Source organism: Falco cherrug, chromosome 4 (genome assembly GCF_023634085.1).
Source record: "Falco cherrug isolate bFalChe1 chromosome 4, bFalChe1.pri, whole genome shotgun sequence".
In the NCBI taxonomy this organism is placed as follows: Eukaryota; Metazoa; Chordata; class Aves; order Falconiformes; family Falconidae; genus Falco; species Falco cherrug.
This window is the reverse complement of record NC_073700.1, coordinates 51,642,776-51,660,452: the sequence shown is the minus strand read 5'-3', so window position 1 is coordinate 51,660,452 and position 17,677 is coordinate 51,642,776. Positions and strand designations below refer to the sequence as shown.

Here is a 17,677-nt window from a genome sequence, read left to right as displayed (position 1 = left end):
GTGTCAAAAATACTGCAACAAACAGGAGTACTTTAATTGCAGTAATATGGGGGTGTGGTGTGGTGTCCCTTTTTCCCATGGCTCTACTGACACTGTTACATGGCTCTGACCCGTCCCTTTCATCACACTCCTCCAGCTCCTGCCATCGGTGCACCCTGGCAAGCTCCTCGACAGCAGAGTGCCACACGGAGCGAACTTCCCAGCGGTACCCAGACACCAGGGCTCCTGGCACCACACTCGCTCCACACATACTGTCAGGTTTCACTTTCTGAGGTCAAGCAGAGGCCAAAAGGTGCTAATACACCATACAAATGAGCCTAATTTGGACTCAAAGGGTGGATCATGCCAGCATTTGAGCTGAGCAATCTCTGCAGTAGGCTTCAAATAAAAAATATTAGGCCACAATAGGTAGCCGGCTGTAGCCTGGGGAATTCTACTGTAGCTCCTGTCTTGCTGCCCTCTTGCATATAGAGAGAGAAGCTCAGGAACGGTGACGCTCAGCCTACAATGCTCCAGTCCAACCTGAACGTTTCATCTTCTTGGATTATAATACGTTCTAATCTGCAGACTCTACTGGTGAGCCCCCAGTGTTAAAGCAAGGGTACACACAACCCACCCCTCTTCACGCAGGTCACGCATGGCCAGTGAGCACCTAACGAGTGCCCAGAGCAGTCTCCAACTATGTAGATGCTGGGGTGCTCCTGCCTTCGCTTGCTGACTGCGCCTGCTAGAAATTTCCAGAGACAACAGGCTGACACCTCTCTGAAGCCTGGCTGCAGAGGTGCTATGGAATTGGTGATGAAGATTTGTCTAGATGGTGCTTCTCCTCATGTAGCTCACCAGGAACAAGCCCTGCTTGGTCAAGGATCAGAAATCAAATGGGTCAGCTTCCTGATAAAACTCTGCAAGCACAGTCCTGAAAAGAGGACTGTACAGCAGAGAAAGTAACACACTGTGATCTATTTTCAGTGCAACACAGACCGAATGACATGACCCCTGACAGATCATTCTACCTTGAGATTTCAGTTCACCCACGCATGAAACAGAGACAGTGCTATCTGTGGTTGTAAAAACCTACAGATTTCAGTCTGGTGAAAGAGCCCCAAATAGACTGTCCACCCTAATTCTTGAAGCAGATATTCCGCAGCAGGGTTTTGTTTTTAACTTCCATCCACTTATAAGGTGAATTAGCCAGCTCACAAAAGGGCACTTGAAGGTTGGAATAAAGGCATGCCCACAGCAAAGGCACTGGGCAGCGTTAAGTTCTGTGGTAGGAAGCTCATTTCCACAAACACAGGGAGCATGAATGGATGGGGGAGAGGGAAATGACTCCCTGCTCCAGCTCCTCCCAGGGCTGTCACAGCAAAGCGAACAGCCCTGTGGTCCAGGGGTGACAGCCATCATGGCGAGTCAATGAGAGAGGCTCTCCAAACCCACACATCCTCTGTGCACCTGTGCTCATCTGTGGTGCCGGCAACTGGAACAAGCAGGGTCTAAGCACCAGCAACTGGAACAGGTACCATGGGGGCACAGGAGCCCGTGTGTCTGGGTCACCAGTGACACAAGCTCATCGGAGTATGCATGTCAGGCTGCGATCACTAGTGACTACTGATGAGCAGGGGGAGTGGCCTGGGAGGGGTGTGTGTAAAGCAGCTGGGGAGAGCAAGGATGCAGCTACTGGATGAACTGAATGTGTAAGCCCAGCTACTGGAAGGATCCCAACTGGGGAGAATGGGAATCCAGGGGTAGCTGCTGGACAGAAGGCTAGCTCCTGAGGGATCCACATTGTATAGATGTACATATTTCCCACTAAAAGACTCCTAATCCAACCAGTCAGAGAGGAGCAGAATACTGCACGCTGCATTCCTGCAGTGCCTCCAAGCCTCTGTCCTGCAAACTCAGGCTGATCAGCCATACTCACCTGGATGGCTGGGACAAGGGTGAAATACCCGATCAAGATGATCCCAAGCTCTGTCGCCATATTCTTCATAATGGACCAGCTCTCATTGCTCAAGCCTGGAGAAAGGACATGCAAAGCCAGGTAAAAGGAGACTGTTCACCAGTGGACAGACATGAGCATAGCAAAAAGGAACTGATTTTCCTTCTTTAAAATTAGGCATCTATAGATGACAGGCAAAAAAGGCACTTTCAGGCAAAAATTCATCTGACCTGTTTTGAATATTGAAGTCAAAGAACTGGGCTGTAGACTCCCAATGTCTTCATTAGCAGGATTATCATTAACTACAGAGGGAGCTCAGGATGACTTTCTCAGCTCACAAAACTCTCCCGATTTAAGCAGTCCGAGAGTACTGCACAGGGCAATACAGGGATTCAGAAGTGTAAAGGACCAATGAGTTTTGAGTCCTGTTTTCGATCCTGGATACAAACCACCTGTATTTTCAAAGCTAGGTAGATTTTTCTAGCCAACACTCCAGAGTCTCTCTTCCCTGACTTTTAGAAACACCTTTTAAATTTGCAAACTCCCTTTATCCATGGTTTGTGCACACTCAAATCCTCATGCAGGTACAGAGTGTATACATAATAGAGAAGATAATTTTGTCACAGGCTCAGCAGAACTTCGTATGACCTGTGGACTGCACTTAGGATATTCATGACACAAAGACAAGGTGCTAAATAACTATACCAGGAGATAGAGCTCTCCCTTACTCATGTTTTAAAACTTGTTTAGCTGATGCATCAGTCAACAATCTCAAAAAGCAGTGCCCACAGTTACAGGCTTATATTAGATCTTGGAATTAACGAAAACAGTACAAAACGACTAATAGAATACAATTCACATTCAATACACACAGCTCTTGTTTCCTTCACAGAGCAGAATTAAGATGATTCCCCATCTCCCAGTCCTTGGGTTGCCCTAATTTGCTTTCCCTTAACAGTTTTCCAGAGCAGGCTGCATACCTTGGGCAATGCGTAGCTTCACTTCCAGGTCAACGGGCGTAGAGACAACCGACTTGGTGAGAACCAACACGTTCTCTAGGCCAATCACTACAACCAAGTACGGAAATATCTCTCTAGAGGAAACAGAACCAGAACTGAGAATAAGATCCTTGGTGAAAAAGAAGGGAAGAACGAATGTTAAGCAGCAAACACACATCCTAAAGTCAAGGTAACAAAACACTATCCAGTGCTCTTAGCCGAATCTCTTCTCATAAAATACTGCTCTATGATGAGGTAAGGGTTCTGTATTTCATAGGCCCTGGACAGATATTAATATTTTTGCAAAGCTGCGTGATTTTCTGGAAAATGGCCACCGTAGACCACCACTAAACCAGTCTTAATGCTTCCCAGTTTGGGACAGCACCCCTCTAAGAGTCTCTCCAGCATGTAGTACAAAGAGGTGCAAATCAAAAAGGCAGGCTTCAAACACCACTGCAATAGACTCAGTAGGAATCAGTCAGCAAGAAAGCATTGCAACAAGAGGGTAGGGAGCACGTCCCATCATCAACAGTGAAAATTCTGATAAATCACAGCTAAGCGTTATATTATACAAAACCTTCCCCAAAAAATTCTCAAGGAAGAGCATGGACAGTGCCTGGTTTAGACACCCAGTGGGCACAAGCTTCCACACCTTGCAGCTGCTGTGAGCAATCCAGTCTCAGACAGCAAAGGAGACACATGAAGGAGCTTCTCTGTTTGGAGGAGATAAATTAACATGCATGGAGCTCTGTTCTCCAGCACTCCAGGCAGCTCAGAAGACACAACACTGAGAACAACATGAAATGTACCTATGCTTTGTGCATAAATAAATTCTGCCAGGGATGGTTTCTACCCAAGAGTCAAGAGAACACACTGAAATGGATCTGCCCTTCAGAATACGTGCATGCAGAAAAGACTACCCAAGGTCACCACCATGAATTTATCCAACTCTTTTTTTCACCCCTAAATTTTTTTCTCTCCTTTCAACTACCTGCAGTCCGGATCAGAGAGAAAAAAGCTGTTCTGTGCCAGAACATGGTAAATAGCAAATCTCTTCATTTTCCTTCAGGTAAACTTAAGCAAAACCAGTAAAGCTTTCCCGGCAGAAGGGTAATGGATTTGTGCTGTGCTAGTATGTACGGGTCCAAAAGGAGAATGTGCGTGCATGCGCACACACCCCTTGGCACACCACTAACAGCCAAGAGGGGTAAACAACAGGGGTTCAGAAGAACACCACCTGCTTTCTGTCATTACCTGCCATAACCCCCAAGGACAACCCTCCCAAATGCTGTTTTTGATCGCCTATGGCCATCTGACATGGGCTTCAACAATGTTTGCACAGATGTAGCTGTCAGCAGCCTGTACCTTACAAGCTCAGCTGGGGAAAAACACTGCTAACTCAGCTACTTCATTCCAGTTGATTCCTTGAACAAATGGCAAGCCGAAACAGTAAGAGCTCCATTGAAAGCAAGACTACATAAAAAAACCCAAACCCCTAACTTCACGCACCCTTCTCCAGGTATCCTAACTAAATTTTAGCTCTAACAATTCTGCAATGCATTGGTCCCTTCACCTCCTGTTTTAAAGCTGTGCAGGCAGTGGATTTCCATAGTGAGTGAAAAAAAAATAATAGATATAAGCCTCTCATGGGCCACTTCTTGTTAATGTCAAAGAATCCAAAATTTAGCAAGCACAACTCAGTCCTGCCTTTATGTAAAGCATTTTCAGTTCATAACCTGTGTCACTCCTCCAAGCAGTACTTTAGGACAGGAGACAGATGTGAGAAAAGCTCTTTGTAATCCTTAGGGATGGAAATCTCTAAATAAAGAGAATGTAGCAAACATGAGGGAGACCTCTGGTGCCCAGCACAGCAGTGTACCATCCTGCAGAGCATGTTATCTGCAAGGGCATGCTCTTGCAGAGTCCTTGCAGAGTCATGTCCTTATACACAGTCCTGCAAGACAGGCAGGGGGTCTAGCACCATTTGCAGAAAAGCTGCAGTGAGCCTTCAGAAGGCAGTACAAATACGGAAAAGAAAACTCATAATTCTCTCATCAACTATGTCCTACTTAAACCGTAGCTTCTACTGCAGGAGATAATTAACTAATAGTCCCAGGTTATGAGTTTCAATAGTCCTTGACGAGTCAGCAGTTTTCATGTTAAATAACTGGCAGTTTAAATGCAACGAGACATCAGCTTTTCTTGAAGAGCAATGTGACTGTGCAGGACAAACACAAGCTGCTCATGCCCTGCAACTCCAAAGCCTAAGTTCATTTGTCCCCATTCAAAGCGAGGCAGATGGCAAGAGATCCTCATTGTATTTTCTGCCATACAGTGCCAAACACTGAGAAAGAGCTTACAAGAGGAAGAGCAAAGGGAGATGCCATTATCATATCCATCTACCAAAACATTTACACTTCACTTACTGCTTTGATGCCAGAAGGTGCTGCATCATAGCATGATCCAGCATCCCAGAGAGTCAAGAGAAACACTACTGTTAACTCATAAAGAAAACAGATCTTCTCTGACTCCATATATATTTCGGAACAGAAACAACCTCTGGTTTATCCAAAATGTCTGGAAGATTTACCAATTTATCACACCTAAAATGCAATTGTCCACATTTGAGCTAGTCAGTTTAGGTCTTTTTTGTATAGGCCACAGGGAGTAGTATCTTATCGTTTCAGATTGTGATTCCTCTAACCTAGCTGAGATGCCAGCTTGTGGGTTGGTGCCTTGTGCTCTGGGCTCTAATCTAAAGACTCTCCCAGTCCACCAGCACAGAGGAATCCCACATCTAGTGAACTCCTGGCACTCTCCTCAACTTCACTATTTATTCTTTCTTCTATCCTGCACAGATCTTGTCACCTATTTCCACTTAGTTTTCTTTCCTGTAAAGTAAGACTAATGCCTACCTCACCTATAATCATTTTGCTACATTATAAAAATTGAGTGATACTGGTTAAGATCCAGCACAGATATCCTATCTGTGGCAAGCAAACACTGACCTCTAAGCAGCAAAGCTTTATTTTAATATCTTACAAAAACCAGTGAGGGAAAAAGGCTTATCATAAATACAGGTACCGTTCAAAATGAATACACCCACATCTGGAAGGCTCTGCTGTAAACAAAACAGACAAAAAAAGGCTGAAAGGCTGATCAAAGTTTAACCAGACTGCAGCCTAAGCTGGCCAAATCCTAGCACGCCGCCACTGGTATATGACACACCAAGAACACTCTGTTCCCACCGGGGAATCATGTAACTAGAGGGAAAGTGCTCCGGCAGGCACCAGAGAATCAGGAAAAGGTCACTCACCAAAAGTAAAAAAAACCTCAATGTCATCACACCCCATCACCACAGAATCCAAGGGTCTTCCACCTAATCAGACATAATCTATGAAGTACTGCAAGAATTAAGTTTCAACCCCACACAAAACTGTCCATGCAATCATTTAATAATTTCTAGAAATAAGGACTGAATTAACTCTTTCTATCCTGTAGGAGGAATAACTAGGTTAGTTTAGCCCTTCTGTGTGACAACAGTAAGGGTGATAGCAAAGGCCTTGGTCATTGCACTAACCAAAACTGTTGCCTTGGATTCCTCCCACTCATCCGCATCCAAGTATCACCTTTTTTCTTGCATTAAAATCATACAACTCCCAGTGGATCCTATCGGGTTTATTTGTACAGCTCACAGAATAACACTGTGATGATCCACAATTAAAAGTTCCAAGACACCACAGCAGTAAAACCAGAAACAACACATATTTCATTTTCTGAAGCCGATTATTCATAGCCCTTTTAGGCTTCTAGGAGAGGAATTCTTTCACTTGTCTCTGGCTTCTGGTAAACTATCACCAGCACTGAGGAGTCTTCCTTGTGGGTCAAGACTTTTCATTGTTCCTATGGTATATAGCTGCAAGGAGGAGATGGGAAGAAAATGGTAGATATTTCCTTAACTACTTAGGAAAGGGAACTGAAAATCAAAAGAACAATCCTGAACTGAACTTTAATTAATGAGTAATGGGTAGGTGAGGTGCCAGTTAGAGCATTCTCAGGGGTTTTCAGCTTGGCACAAATACAATGCACGGCAGTAACCACATCAGAAATCCCAAATGCCAACTCTAACACATACAGGAACCCCAGTTAAGAGAAGAGCTGACAGCTATCAGCGGTGGGGGCAAAGTCACCCAGGTAGCCTCCCAAGCACAAATAAACAGGTCAGTTCTGCCACCTTTAAAGATTTTTCTGAGTAAATGTAATAAACCTCCATCAGCCAGAGAAACAGTAACAAGCCCTTCTGGATGCTATGACAAGTCACTGCAGGAGGAATGTATGTTGGAGCCTATGTAGCTGCCAGGAAATCAAGTTATGAATAAGACGTTGTCCCAACAACTCCCTTCTGCTTTAGGCAGAAAGAGCCAACAGCTAAGCAGTCAGGCATCCCCAGGAAGACTGAGACCCAGTCAGGGCAATCTGCTGGCCAGCAGAGACACATGGCCCACATTCAGCCCAGGAGAGCATCTGATGGTGATTCTGCACAGCAGTGTGTAGAACAGTATCACATAAGCTTATTTGAAAAATACAAGGTCTTAAAGATTAAGCATTTCACAACTGTTTTCAAGTGATTTCACCTCCCTCTACCCTTCTTTAGGAAGAGGCTTTGTGATGGAAACATACCCTCCATTAAGAGTAGGTGTCAAACCAAACAGCGTGCACAGCCCAACGGACATGAGCAGAGAGCTGAGCACTGTCACGACTGCTGCCAGTGCCAGACCCCATTTCGACTTCACCATGTCAATCTTCCCTGAAAAACAGAATGCAAAATCTCAGTTACCAAGCAGAAGAAAATTACATATTAGTAAAAAATTAAGAAGGGATCCTCATCCTGACTTGTATCAGCAGGTAGCTTAATAGCCTGCAACCCAGAAGTCATGGTAGTTCAGTCTCAATGTCTGAGATGCAGCTCCCAGCTCCTCCCAGTAGGTACGAGGTACTGTAACAAGGGTGGGACAGAGGCTAATGCACGGCCTGGAGCTCCCAGCTAGTTCCAGTACAGCACTGTTGAAGCATGAAAAAAGGAAAAAATGTGGCTAGTAAGGTCTAAAACCACCAGCTCAGAACATGTATTTGACCTGTCTGACAACAAATTCATCTCTATAAACTGGAAAAAATGTCATTAGTATGGCATTTTACAGCTGCCCAAGACAGCAAACACCTCAAAATACATCACAAGGAATAACACCACACTGGCTAAGAGGGACAAATTAGCCAAAGTCACATAAACAGGACTACTAATTCTCTACATGACAGTTCAGGGTAAAATTTCACCAACACCTTTCCTGCTGGAACAGGAGGGAACTGCAGTGCTATGGACAGGAGTCTCTCTTATCCGCAGCCAGGGAAAGGGCACCGCACCACTGACCCCTTACATATATTCAGCTGGCAGGTGTACAGGTGACTTATTAGCTTGCTCTCCCCTCAAGGCTCTCCACCCCACAAACCTACGTGTGGAGAAGTAGATGTAAGCGAAGAGTATAATGTAGGTGGTGACGAGGGGTATCAGCTCAGCAATGCCAATCTCTTCCTTGAAGTGGACATGAACAATGTTCTCTTCTCGCAGTGTGCAGTTAGGGCTGGGATGCAGCAGCTTGAGGCGAGAGCGGAGGCTGCTGAGGAACCTGAGGTGAGAAGCAAGCAGGAGGATGTCACTTAACACTGTACCCAGCAACCAGCACACAGTTCCAAGGAGGAGCTCAGTGGGTACAGAGCAGGTAGGAAGAAACTCCATAGGTCCACACAGACTTCACACAAAAACACTGTTCTCCCTAGGCCTGACTCCTAAGTCTGCTCCTCTGTAGACCAAACTACATCTGTCACATACGTACTGTGGCAATCTCACAGACCTTGATTTCTACGAAGATTCAAAGACAGCTGTGAAGACTCAGCAAAACTGTTTAAAGCAAAGGCTCATCATCCAAAATCTTGGCCCTGGGGGGAACAGAGCATGCTGTAGTCTCAAACATCCCCTGAATTTTACATAAGGATATCTGATGAAAGGTGCTACTGACAGTCCTTGAGGCTGAAGGGTGCCTGCATGGGCAGCAGCAGAGCAAGTTTCAACTACTGTGCTGCCAATTCTGTCCTACGCATCCCTTGGGGAATTCTGTGCAGCACTGCGCAGAGCATTTAGTCCTCAGATCCACTCAATCCAAGCCAGCTTTGCCAGCAGTGCCAAAGGGGTTTCACAGTTTGTACCAGCTGAATTAGTGCTTACTGGAAAGCAAACAACTCTGTGTAGCAGGAACTGGGTCAAAACAGACCTACTGGGCCTTGGCCGCAACAATGACAGCTCTGTGTGCAGATGCTCTGATGAAGCCATCATCAGAGGAACTCCCATTGGCAGCTTTGGTTATTTTATATATATATATATATATATTATATATATATATATATATATACACACACACACACTTCTTTAAAGAAAAACTGAGAACTGATAGTATTTTATTTCCTTAAAACACAGCAAGTTTTCTCCTAAAAACAGCAACTTGTTTTTCCACAGCACATTCAGAAGATCCTAACGTACTCTATAACACACATGAAAATGGAGATCAAAGCAGAATATAACAATAATCAGAGCAGAGAAAACAGCAAACTTGCCAAGAACTGAACAAGGGATCCCTAACACAGAACTAGCACAGCTAAAGCTCCTTACCTGGAATCATATCGCTGGAGACCCAGTGTGACAGTGTATGATACCACTCGCTTCCTATTATAGAGGTTCACCCCGCTGTACTTCCCAGGGAGTCCAAACAACAGATCTGCAAAACCACAGTATGAATGAAACATTAGGATAACAACAAATAAACAAAAAAGATGGGATACAGGAGGTGTTCATTGTGAAGAATGCCAAATGCCGAATGTTCTTATAGGAAGTGCTTTCTCAGTGCTCTGGTGAGACCTTATTAATGTGGATAAATATTTTATGCAGGAGAGTAAAGCAGCAGCATCTCTTCTCAAGGGTGCCCACTGATGGGACAAGAGGCAATGGGCACAAATGAAAACACAGGAAATTCTCTTTAAATGCAAGAAAAATCTTCCTTCCTGTGGGGAAGTTGTCTGTCATCTTCTTCCTGACTGGGCAGTCTGCAGCAGCCAAGGTTTGCCCTCTAACCCTAACCCATAAGCTCTCAACTAGCTCTCTTGCTCCTAAGCCAAGGTCCACATGTGCCCGCTGCTCACTCACACAAAGGACAACTCCTCACCCTCCCGGCATGTCCTTCCTGAAAAGCCTGTGTCTCCCTACCTACAGCAGCATTCCAGTATTGCGAACTACCCCACACCACCTCTGTCAGCTGGCTGAGGTTGTAGCCCTCCAACTGCACACATTTCCAATTCCTCCTCTTCGCTCCCCATGCTCTGTGTGTTAGCATACAGGCACGTCAAGTGGGCACCCAATCCATCCTTCAAAAGAGAAGACTGGCATCATCTTTAAGGATGAAGCCAAAAAAACCTTGGATGCTTGGTTTTTGTGCATGTCAGTGTGTGATTTGAACCAGAGGTTCCAGGAAGACTTCGCATTGTAAAGGACTATTTAATGTCTCCACTGTTTAAACTTGCGCGCTAAAATGCAGACTTACAAAAAACCACCCACAATGAGAACACTGTCACTGTTCTCAGGATCTCCCAGGATACTGTGGATCACTATCTCGTTTGTGAATGAGTTCTCAAAGAGAGGCTCCATGCGTCCAAACCACAGCGTGCATGCACTCTGTATGTTCAAAAAACAACCTTTAAAACAACTTCCTTTAGGGTTATGAAATCACTTTTCAGACATGACACATGACAGGCTTTCTGAGATCTATAAAGTTCCTTTAAAACCAAAGGAACAGCACTTTCTCTGGCCTTATGGAACCACTAAACAGTATGATCCCAGACACAGCCAGAGGTGGGTTTTTTTAATTAAGAGAGAAAAATACTTTCATAATATCCAGTGTCAGCTTGGGCTATATGCAAGGAGCTATCAGTGAATGCACAAGAGGCCACAGGATGAATGTTCATTTATCTGTGACAATGAGGCAGTCTTTGAGTACAACACACAGTAGCACGACAGAAAAAGACAGAGCATATGTAGACTAAGGGGAACAAAAAGACTCAGACAAGTTACCCGCTATTTTTACACCTACAGAAAGGAGTCTGAGTGAATTAATTCACTTTCCACAAATAAGAGAACTGGGGTCAAATACAGATATAAAATGAGAAACGACATATATTTGGTAGCTTTGCTTCAGATGCTGTGAGTAACAAAATGCCACCCAATTTGGTAATATTGCCCATCTAGATGTTGCAGATACCAAGGACAAAACAGCGATGCAAGCTGTAGGCATTCATCACAGCTTCTCTGGCACTCCATTGTTTTACCTTTGAGAGTAGCTGATGTTTGTAATGTCTTTGGTTCATGCTGGTGGATGGTTTTGATAATATCTGGGTCAGCATTAAATCGCTCTCGGTCATTCTGCCAGAAGTTCCCTGGAGACAGTAAGAGGCAGCCGTGTTCGGGGAGCAGATTCCGCAGCTTCTTGAGGCCAGGCAGAAGATCTGTTACCTGAAGGCAAACTTCCTCCAAGCTTTTGACACCAGAACTGAAACACAAATGTTAGACACTGCCGTGTGTGTTGCAGCTCTCACCAACAAAAGGCAAAGGTGCCGAGATGAATACCCCAAGGACCTGCAATCACCACGTTACTGCCTTTGTTCTTTATAACCAAGGATCGAGAGCCTCGGGCCATAGAGCAGGATCCCACTGCAATGGGTGTACAGACTCTAGAACCCCACTGCCATTTCTCTGCATACTGTCTGGCCACCCAGCTTTCACTCTTTGCCCATCTTGCGTGCCTCAATTTTCAGTTCCGCATTTAAGATACCCCCAGTTGACAAAAGAAACTGTCTCCCTGGAATTCTTCAAAGACCTTAAACTCCTCTGCATACCTCTTTCCCCACTGGCGTTGGGACATCTTACAGAAATCTTTATTAGCCTTCCTGAGGTGGCGCATTTAAGGTGTACAGAGTGCTCTAAGATGTACAAAGGATTCAATATCAGCAGCTGTGCAAAATGTTTTCAGAATTCCTCTGCATTGTATGGAACAGAAAAAGCCTTACAGGTTCAGAAGTTAATAGAGGTGTAACTGGTATGAACTGGAACTTGTGTTTGTTCCCCCAACTTCATTTTAACACAATTACATAATCCTTATCAGCTAGTAAAGAAGCAAGACTCAGCTTGGGCTCACAACGGGATCTGATTGCGAACGTTTAGTGCCCAAACCTGCCAGTGCGCTCTTTGGCTAGATAAGAAAGAGCTGCTGGTCCAGAGGAGAACAATTCCCTCAGCATGAGTTGGGCAACCGGTGGGATCTGCACAGGACGGGTATATTTAACAAAGGCTAAGTTAAGACACAAGAAACCAGTCTTCCCTGGCTCCAGCCTCACAGATAACAGAGAAGGTGGCTCCAGAAGACAGATCAGTTAGAGTCCTACTGTAAAATGCCTTCTCTAGAGGAGTTTTTTTTCTATAATGACTACAAAGAGCAAACGTGGAAACCAACGATGATTTGAGCTATGTCTTTGTGAAAACTCCCTCCAGAATCTATACCCTGTCACCACATGGCGAGATACCTAGGAACGTCACAGCTATCAAAAGAAAATACTAGAAAACATGCTCAAAAATACTGTGTTTACAGGAATAAAAGCTTTCTGAAAGATAATTTAAAGGAACTGATGCAGTGATGCTTCTGATAATAGCTCCAGGAAGAGTAAGACAGCTCTTCTTTTGTATTTCAGCTTTACCCAACTCTGAAACAGAACAGTGATGACAGTTTATACTGCAGATAAGCCTATGTACAGTCATTTCTGAAGCAAACACATGCAGCTAACATCCCTACCAGTAGGTTGTGGAAGCAGTGAGACCTAAAAACATGAACTGAAGCAAACTACAAATTTCAGGTCACTTCTGGCTTTTTACTAATGATGGCTGCTCAAAGTTGTTAAGCACTCGCCTTGTGTTTCCCATCCAGTTATCAATAATCTTCAGCTCCTTCTGTACTTTAGTATAAAAGAAGGCCTTTTTTCATATTAAGAAAATCAGTTGCACTTAACTTTGATACTGAAAAAAGCAACTGACAACAAGGAACTTCATAATGACTTTTAAGATACCTTCACTATTTGTCTCAGAGTTAGATGTTTCCTGAAATATCCAAGTCTGTCACCAAAATGGGAGCTCTTATCCCAAGGTTTCGGTCTAAGTGCTTAAGTCTTTTCCTTCTGGTGGCTATGTAAGATTAATTTTGCTTCCACGCTGCATTGCTGTTCATCAAGGGCAACACCAAGGGGAGATAATGAGAAGACAACAGACTCCCTGGGAGTAAGCTGTTTCTAACTGCAATTGGCAATTACATACAGATTACTATCAAAAGTCACACATATGATAAAGGAGAAGACAGACTGAAAACACAGAAAGAATGTCAGTGCCAAGGCTTTGTGAGCTGGTAGGGAAGAGCTCCAAATTTAACAGCATAAACGGCATTTCTAAAAAATGACCACAGAGAAAGCAGACAGCTAGCTTGCAAGGAATGGTTTAAAACAAAGGACAAATCACCAGGAAAAGTAGTAAAGCAGACACTCAAAAATGAAGCAATGAAGAACGCTGTCAAGGAAGTATGAATAAACAGTAAATCTTCCCTACCCATGTGAGTTAGGGGACAAAGAATAAAGCAAGCTCCTGGCTGAAAAGCTAGGAGATGATCAGACTCTAATCCCACCATTTTTCACCACACTTGGCCTGTTCTCAGCATCATTATTCCCACTGAACACAGAGAGACAAGTAAGGAAGCCTTTTGGTCCTTAGAAAGTAAACACAGCCAAGAATCTGACCACAGATAAAAACTCAGAACTTGAAGGAAAACTTATTTCAAAAAAACTCAGAGGCAAATTAATGTGTGTAAAATGCATTCTTGGTTTACAAAGAGAGAATATGCCAAACTAATCTGAGCTGTCTTTTCTTTAAAATGCCTGACTTCTTGGATGGGGAAAGCACAGCAGATCTCAGCTACTGGGGCCTCAAAGCTTTTGATGCAGCACCACACAGAAAATGCTTTAGTTCAATTCACAGGAAAGACATGAAAGTTAGCACAAAAATCGTGATGCAGTAAAGAACTAGGTTATGAGGGAAACGGTCATGTAGCTGCTGAAAGGAGAACCACCAGTATCAAGGAAAACAAAGTGGAATTTGTCACAGATAGTTCAGAGAACCAGGGTTTTTATTTTTTTTTTTAAATAACCCTGGAATAAGATATGGGGACATCTGCCAACAACACAAAATAGAGAAACACTGTTAATACAGAAAAGGAACAGAGTATCTGAAATGGATGATGCGAGGGCTGGAATAAATTTAATCCCCTTTCTATTAACAGTACAAATTACAAGATCATGCACTTGGGGACTAAAAACAGTTTCTGCTATAAGGCAGGAGCTCATCAGCTGGAAATGACAGAGCAGGACATGGGAGACATTAATCAATCACTTCATAATGTGTGAAATTGATGTGACTGGCCATGAAAAATGGACCTGCAATCTCACTGTATTTCAGGAGGGGCATTTCCACAGAAAATAACACACAAATGAGACTTCTCTGAGAATACTGTCTACAGTTCTCATCTCCCACATTCAGGAAGGAAATGCTAACAGTGCCAAGAGGAGGAACCAGGATGACAAACTGAATACAGAGCTGTCTTACCAGGGTAAGCCAAGAGTTTCATATGTTTAGCTTAACAAACAAGGATTTGGGGTGGGGAGCATGAGTTGTCCCTGTAAATATCTGGAAGCAGAGGAAAACTGATTTTGTACAAAGACTGTGTCAGGACAAAAACAAGCAGGTATAAACTGGTCCTAAATAGAGCCAAAGTGAAAAATCAGAAGAAAGTTCCTGACCACCTGAAATTCTAGATCTTCACAGCAGGCACAGTAGGGTCAAATGAACTTGCTTTAATATGAAGCTTGCACACTTAAGAAGGGATTATATGACACTACTGTCTCCTGTAACGGGTATAACCTTGGAAGCTTCCAGACCTCTCTGCCTAGGACTCTGACTGGAAGGTTCCTGACAATTTTAGGTGGCTAGAGGAAAGGCAAGTTCTCTAGCACAAAAGGCAAACAGCTCTAAGCACTGGATGGATATGATATCACTTGTTAGCAGTAACATCTCTTTTTTTTTATTTTTTTTTTTTTATTTTGAGAATCTTACAAAATTAAAGCTAATAATCAGACATGTGTGGTAATTTAGAAGCTAGGTGTGTACAACAGTGGCCAGTCTGCCTTCTACACAAACTTCAACAAACAGTAATTACCTGTCTCTCAGGGCATGGTTTCTGATCTCCTCCACTAGCTGGAAGACGCGGGAGAGGGGTGAACGAAATACATCAACAGCAAGGAAGTTCTTCTGCCATGGGGAGACTGTAGCTTTCACAAAGATCTGCTGAATGTAGGCCACGGGAGCACCAACATACTGTGGGGAAAACGAGAGGGAGAATGAAAACACACAGTGAGTGGGAAGCTGCTTAGCAGAATTAGACCACAGCTTGGCAACCTTTCAGGAAGGGGTTTGCCAGCCTATATTTTCCTTTCCCAAATTAGAGGTGAAACATGACAGTACCAACCTCGCAAGAACAAAAAGAGTCTGTTTCTCAAAAAGGCAAAATGCCACTGACCATTTTGGCATCAGTCCGTTGCACTTCTTTGTGAGGCAGAGGCTCCCAGCTCCTGCTGAATTTGGTACTGGGATGAAAGGCAGGAGCAGGGACTCACTGCCTCTCACAACACTGCAGATCCCCCAGCCTGTGTCGATTCTGCTGGGTGCCGTTTGAATCTTCCTGGTCTCTGTACCCAGGCTGCTGACCCTGCTCTAGGGACTGCAGCACCGACGTGCTGTGGCAGCCAGAACTTTTGTGCTCTATTAGCTGAACTATGCAACAAAGCAAAGGGAAGATTTAATCAGCCAGCAGCAGCCTAAGTTAACAGCATAGTGCAAAAAGCTCTCAGTGGCACCAGGGAGCGTAGAAGGCAGCAAATTATTTCACTCACAGTGAGAAGAGCACACAAGCAGAGAGAGCAGATTGCTGGAGGCATCAAAAGCATTAAGCCAACAGGTAACTTCTACTTAAGAGACACCCCGGAATGAAAAAGAACAATGCAGGTTACAAAGGATGATTTTAGAATTGTTTCCTGATTTCCTGGACTAGGTTATTAGCCTTCTTGGGAAACATCAGGACTCCCCAGTTTGCTCATGCAGAAGAAAATTAATTTCTTACCCTTAACATAAGGATATAAGTCTCACTTACCTGCACGATACATACCAGTCAATTAAAAAAACCTCAAAACAAAAAAACCCCTCACTTTTAGATTACGCTCAATTCACTAGGTTCTTTAAGCATCCCTACACCCTGTAGACCAGACTGTAATAGCTAGCTCCACAGGGAGTGTCTTTGGCTGCCCAAATTAAAATTCAAACAAAACCCACTTGATTATGACCTTAAGAAAAAAGCGTGTGTCTTGAAGGTGAAGCCTAGAGTACCTACACCATCAGAAAAAACCCTGGTAGATGCAGTATTTTTGAAACCAAAGGAGAAAAAATTGCAAGAGCTGAGGAGCTGGACAGTCTGCCGTCCACCTCCAGGCCAGACAGACATTCCTACTCTGACAGCTAGTTACTGATCTTTGAAGCTGGCTGACAGCCAGAATCCAGATCCTTTCAGAGAGAACCACCACCATAATTATTGGTAGCACCTCTGCAAACAGTTACAGCAGTAAAGGCTCACCAAACCCTATCCTCACCTTTCAGAGAAGGCCAAGGGCAGGAAATGTGAAGCAGGGTCAGCAGGAGGCTTGTCCTCCTGCTCTAGGGAAAATGCATGCCTTCATATGATATTAGGAAATTGGGGGCCGTTATCCCAGAACCCATCGTTAAACTTATTTAAAACCTAATAATGCTTTAAAAAATGTACTATTTACCTTAGATACAATTACCTTTGAAAAATAGGCTCTTAACCAGCATTTCAAAGCTTTTAACTCTCCCAAATGCCTAGCATCCATTTTTCTGACAAAGCAATACAAGACAAATAAAGCCTAAACTTAGCAGTTACACAAAGCACCACCTCCCCACAAATATTTTCCATTGATTACAGTAACGTGCAGGTAACACAGCAGGGATGGCTCACCCCCTCATCAACCCCCTCCAGCACACCCCGCCCCTAGAGCACAAGACTCACCCAGTCAGGACGCTCACTGAGATCCCCCTGCTGCAGACTCAAGTCTGGAGAGGGTGGTGAGTAATCCTTCACAGGGGTGCTGTACTCCACAGGTCCTGTTCCAGGCAGTGGCAGCTTCAGCAGTGGGTAACTATGGGTAAGACATAATTAAAAAATATTATGCTTTTATTAATTTTTTTTTTGTTAAATTAGGCTTTTATACAGAAGAGCTCAACAAATGAATGGGCCATGAAAAATGAGCTTGCTCCAGCATAAGCTGAACTCCGCAGGACAGGAGACACAGCTGCAATACAAGAGGGCTTTAGCTTTCATATGAACTGTTTGATGTGTTTCAGCAACACAAGAGGTAACTTGGTCTTCCTCCTTTGGAAAGGGGCAGCTAAAAGTTCCAGAAGAAAAAGAAGGGAAATTCTTGCAGGACC

At 44.0% G+C, this 17,677-nt stretch overlaps 1 protein-coding gene across 1 annotated transcript in view; it reads right to left on the bottom strand.

Moving 5' to 3' along the window:
* Positions 1-17,677, bottom strand: part of SCAP (SREBF chaperone) — a 68,569-nt gene that overhangs the window by 14,967 nt on the left and 35,925 nt on the right. Inside the window, exons 3-10 of the mRNA XM_055706864.1 lie at positions 17,256-17,385; positions 15,339-15,496; positions 11,362-11,582; positions 9,656-9,761; positions 8,446-8,618; positions 7,618-7,744; positions 2,920-3,032; positions 1,922-2,016 (exon numbers count right to left, since the gene is read on the bottom strand). Coding sequence (XP_055562839.1) covers positions 1,922-2,016; positions 2,920-3,032; positions 7,618-7,744; positions 8,446-8,618; positions 9,656-9,761; positions 11,362-11,582; positions 15,339-15,496; positions 17,256-17,385 — 1,123 coding nt within the window. The remainder of the gene's footprint in view (positions 1-1,921; positions 2,017-2,919; positions 3,033-7,617; positions 7,745-8,445; positions 8,619-9,655; positions 9,762-11,361; positions 11,583-15,338; positions 15,497-17,255; positions 17,386-17,677) is intronic.